The 5,584-nt window shown below is 38.8% G+C and overlaps 1 protein-coding gene across 1 annotated transcript; it reads right to left on the reverse strand.

Moving 5' to 3' along the window:
- Window positions 1-1,019: 1,019 nt before the first annotated feature.
- On the reverse strand, window positions 1,020-5,493 carry LOC104516250 (dihydrofolate reductase; the record flags this gene model as incomplete). The annotated part of the gene is made up of 3 exons (XM_010160529.1): window positions 1,020-1,146; window positions 2,003-2,108; window positions 5,444-5,493. Coding segments are annotated over 3 exons (283 nt in total), but the record flags the coding sequence as incomplete, so codon positions are not given.
- Between the last annotated feature and the right edge of the window lie 91 nt (window positions 5,494-5,584).

The raw sequence follows: 5,584 nt of genomic DNA on the forward strand, positions 1-5,584 counted from the left end.
TTGCTTTACAATTCTTAATTAAGATATTTTTTAATCAGAATAAAGAATTCTTACTGCTGTACGGTTTCCATATTCCTCAGATTGATATGAAAGGAGCTAGGGTTGATGGCCATCATCTTATCAATTGAGAGTTAAAGTGCAGAACCCTGACTGTGTAGGGGCTTAAAAGGACAGCTAGGAATGGGGGTAGAGGCAAGGAAGTTGACTGAAGTTTTCATGTGTATAAATGGAAAATGAGAGGAAGATTTTGGGAGAAGAGAGAAAGATGGCTGAGGAAACACAGGTCAACAAAGAAGACAGCTTTCACTGCAAACCTTCATGTTGCACAAGTAATTAGTTAAGGACAGAAGGGGCATTGCATCTGTGGGAAAACACGGCAGCTTATACAAGACTTCGTCTGTGCAAAGATGGTCCTGGGAAGAAAGTGGCACATGCTGTCTTTTTGGCACATGAACCTGAATACCAAGACACACCAGCCACAAAGAGAAACCTGGAGATTGGGAACAGCAGGGACACCTGGTTGTTGGATGGGAAAACTGAGTCAGTTCTATGTCTTGTTGTATGATTATATCCTTTTATTGCTGACACCATCACCTGCCAGCTCCCTCTAAATCCTCTTTTCTTACCTGTATACCTGTGTAAAGTGTCATACTCTGGCTAAAAATGCTGGATCATCTTTCCTTTTCCCCACATCATCTGCAGTATCAATCTACTACTTCAGTAAAATAAATATAATAATGTGGGTATTGGCATAAAACCCTAACAATTTAGACATTTAAGAAAACCTCTCAAAAGCACAATGACTGTATGACACTGGACCATTAGCAACATTTGGTTACCTGGACAGATATTTTCAACTTGTGAGTTGAAATCTTACTCTCCAAGTTTCGTTCTGTATGAAATCACTGGAGCTTGCTGAGTCATGTGAAAAGGCACTTTCTAAAGCGGAATTAATAGGAACTTGAGCCATTCTCATCCCATTGCAGAAAATGAGTAATTTAGGAGTACCCTAAATGTACCTTGTAAACTGAAGTGCCTCCAACGATCCAAACCATGTCTACTTTACTTTTTAATTCTGGTGAATCCAAAAGAACTAAAGCATCATCCAGGCTTTTGGAAAGATAATGTGCTCCTTTTGGTGTTTCCCTAGATAAAGCAAAGTTTTATTACTAAATAACTAAAGGACCATTAATCATGATAATCAATATAATCTAGTGTTTTGCTGAATTCACAAACGACTAAGTATTTCACATTAGTTAATTATTTTGAAATGTCTATTATTGCTAAACTGTGTTAGAATTCTCATCTGACTGCAGAATTGTTTAATAAATTAGTTTAATCATTAACTGTGACTTAAGAGGCATTATCAATTACCATCTGAAATTTTGTATCATGATTTTAAAAAAGAGTAAATGAGAAATTTAGATAACTATAAAATTAAATACAGATTTCTACTTGAATTCTAGAATATTAATATTTCATTCAATAGAACAAGTAAAAGAGCCTCTATTCCCCTCCCCCCCTTCAACCCCAAACCCACCAACATCCTCCAAAGCAATAAACCACTGTAAGAGAATATTTTTGTTTAAGAATACATGGATGAGACTGAGTGATGCATTGAAGAAGAGAGCCCTGAAAAGGGACAGCTCTTTTTCCTTAAATGCTAATAAAAATTAACTTCAACAAGATTAAAAGCCACCAATCTAACCAGTAACTAGTTAGATACATGAATCAGAAATACTAGTGACGGTTTGTCTGTAGAGCTAGAACTAGTATTTATTATTCAAAGTAATGACAATTATTTAATGAATTAATTAAAAAATAAAATTAAATCTTAAAAAAGAAGGTAAAGTAGTGATATCACTCAGAACCAATAGCAGAGATGCTTCCTAAACAGATACAGAAAATGTTACATTTAGAATTACTCTGTGGTATGTGGCTTTCATATTTTTAGATGCAGACTTTTTGTTTGTGTTATAGGCCTCTTATTCATCATACATACTTGAGCTCCCTGCTGAGCACTATATTAATTCTGTCTTTTAAAGGACGATTCTTCTCAGGAATGGAGAACCAGGTTTTTCTTCCCATTATCAGTGCATTCTGTTTACCTGAGTAAGAGAGAAAACACTTATTTAAGAGGTATTTTTTCTCTGTCCCAAATTTGTTTCAGTTGTCTAGTGACACTGATGGACTATTCCTCCCCAGTTCAAACTCAGTTCAGTAGATAACAAAAGTACAAGCTTAGGCCCTGATTCTCACATTTCACATGCATGGAAAACCACGTTTGTGGCCTCAAAGCCTTGTTGGGCCGTTGACACCAAAGTAGTCTCATGTACACCTATAAACTTATAATTGAAAGAAAGTAAAGAAAGGCATGTTACTGCCTATTAATGCACTACATGAACATGGGCTCTGCTATAGTTACAGGGCCAAATTAATCTCCTCAAAAGAGTTCTCTTGATGTGAAAAAACACCACCATTCTCTTTATAAACCCACACCGCATACAATAATCGACTTTGTGTTTGCATGCTCCATAATTCCAGTTATACAACCAGGAATAATGGCCAGCTTTGAGTGTGATTTAAAAAAAAAAAAAACAAAAACAAAAAAACCCAAAAAAATAAACAGATAAAAGGATAACTTTTATGAGTTAGAACCAGCCAAATTAAATCCAAAGCAGAAGTGCAACTGCTCTTCAGTCGTGTTCTAGAATATGTAAGTATGATTTCTCACCAAACCCAAACATTGATAACCTGATTATCTTGTATTTATACCCGGCTAAGTAGATGGTTTCTCTTTATCAGCAAATAGAGTTGTCAGAGAAAGAAACACAGAGGTTGAGACTCATGAAAGGTAACAGGAGGGTTTTTTTGCAGCAGTACGCAGGAGAAATTTTAGAGAAAAGAAAATAGTATTCGTTCACAGCTCTCCTCCCTGCTTCTTGATCTGAGAGAAGCTGGATCACACCAGAGAACTGATGTTCCAGTTGGTTTTTAGCAGTGTGTAAAGACCTTTCTCCTGCAGATAAGCTTCATGAGCATTTCCAAGACATACCGCAGTGTCAGTTTAGATATGTTGGCACGGACCACTGGCACCACTGGAAGGAAATGCACAAGTTCTGAAAAATATATGTGTTTTCTTACTGAAGATGCACACTGCGATGCCCATAGGGTCAGAACAAAGATCTGTCTAGACCAATAGCTAATTTACAGCAGTGGCCAATGCAGGTATGCAAGCAGACTAAAAGCAAGGCTTCCCCACTGTAGTCTTCCCACTTTCAAAAACCAGCGACTCTGACTTTTTTGAGCCAGTGGTGATATCCCTGCCATTAAGATTTATGGCAGCATAATCCATTATGAGGTCTGGTTATTGAGCAACTTAACTGCCTAGCATCTAAGGTCATAGATTATCAACAGATTTTCAGGCAGGTTGAAGCAATTTTTTTCTTTTTAATTATATTTAAAACACCTTTTTACTTTACTACAGGTTATTTGTGCCAGGTAAGATGTAACTTGCAGACATATCAAAAGACTTACGTTGTGTTCTGTCTTTTTTGTAAGTAAGGTTGCAGTGGGCTGAATCAGGTCTCCAAAATACAAGTAAAACCCTTCACTTAAGAATGTTGCAAAACGAGATTAGACATTCCTTGTGGAATATGGAACAGACCTTCAAATCTGAATACGGAATAGGTCACTTAATCAAAACAAGGGGACGTGTTAAGCTGCCCAGAAGTTCTAGCAAACAAGTGAGTTTTGCTTGAGAGCAGTTTTAAAAAGAACATGAAAAAAACCCACAGGAAAGAGACTGACCATGTTGGCAAACAGAGAAGCAACAGAAATGTGAGGATAGACCTGTTGTTCCTCATGGCTCTGATTCTACCAGACGCAGTGAGACAATCGCATGGCTGAGGGAGGTCCTATTCCTCCTCTCCCAATGCCTCCCTCCCATTTCTACCATGAAGCTTGTACTAGCAGGCCTCGCAGACATCCAGTAGTCTAGTCTACTGGGTTAGAGAATTAAAACAGCTTAAGAAAACGTCAAACCAGCACTAAAGTCAGTGTGAAAGAGGAATGGGGACAATGCAGCAAGACCTGTCTCTTCTGGCAGTGGTAAGTACCCAATCAGAACAAATCAGCTGCTTTGATCTTGTGCATTCCTAATCTGGTTTGTTTGTTCTAGTTTTCAAAATTTTTTCACCCCCCAATAACTGGTTTTATCTCACCAAATTGTTGGGATAAAATATAAGAAAATGAGTAGAACAAGTTAGACACTGAGACCTTGGTAGATAGTTGCTAGGAGATTTTGCTAAAGGAATGTGGTGTGAGACAAGACAAGTAATTGGAGCAGATAAAGTTGATTTATGTGTTCCTCTCGTACCAGCTTATAATGAACTGTAACCTAGGAAATTTATAAACAAAGAGATAGTTATATAGTTAAGTAACGAAATAGGTAATGCGCATGTGTGAACTAAGAAAGGTAAAAAGTTTAAGACCGTTCATTCACCTCAACGACCACCGGACAACCACCTGAAGACCCCGGACAACGACCTGAAGACCCCGGAGACCACCACCAGAGGGAAATGCGCATATTCAGATGGGAGGAGACCTAATTACCATGAGAAGCGGAGCTAATTATCATACGAAGCGAGGCTGATGTCGTAATCTAATACATATTTCGGGATGTAACCGGACTTGTAGCCAAATTTGGGTGCGTACCCCGGCTACCCAGCGCTGAATAAAGCACCTGCATATAATCACTCCGTGGTTATGTGGTAGCTACGCTAACAAAATCACTACAGTCCACATTACTTTGCCACAAAGGCCTCGCTGGGCCTGCACATTATTGCTGCGTATTACCAGCATGGTTGCATATTACTGTGTACAGATATACTGCACCTTTGCAGGATTGTTGCTGTGTATAATCAGTACAGTTAGGGATTTAGGCATACTGCGATGGCTCAGCATTCCGAAAATCAAGCATGATTAGCGTCACAAGGGTCACAGGGGTGGAAAAAATGGCCATGGCTGAGCTACAGCAAACAAGACAGATAAGCTAATACAGCCTAGGAAAAAACCCTCAGCTTATTAACCACCACATAAAAGCCTTTCCAATTTTAACTTAATCAGGATTAGAGTTGTAGGTAAAGACAGGCAGATGAAGTTTTCTACCCAGTTAGGGAAATGGGATTTCCAAGTGTTTTTTTTCCAGTAGCCCTGAAATATCTGATTCATCTCCAGTTTCTTCACCCAGGTGAAACAACTTGCACGTTACATTTTACAAAGGGATAAAATACTTGTGAGGCTGGGGAAAAGCAGGCTGTTTGCAGGAGCCGGACTCTTTTTAAGTCAAAGAAAAAAGTGAAATTATCACCGTCCATGACTGATACAACACAAACTAGCTTTAATACGCAGAGGGACACCTCAGCAACAAGTACAGTGTTACCTTCCACGTGGGATGTGCTAGTCATTCTCTGGAAGTACTTGTACTCATTCCTGGCAAGAAAACAACCAGACCATTACAACGTGGCTGAGGAATAACATTTCTCTAACTGGAAAAACAACCCACCACGTAACGCCAGCGCCG

The sequence above is a fragment of the Eurypyga helias genome, unplaced genomic scaffold, assembly GCF_000690775.1.
Source record: "Eurypyga helias isolate BGI_N326 unplaced genomic scaffold, ASM69077v1 scaffold51021, whole genome shotgun sequence".
NCBI lineage: Eukaryota > Metazoa > Chordata > Aves > Eurypygiformes > Eurypygidae > Eurypyga > Eurypyga helias.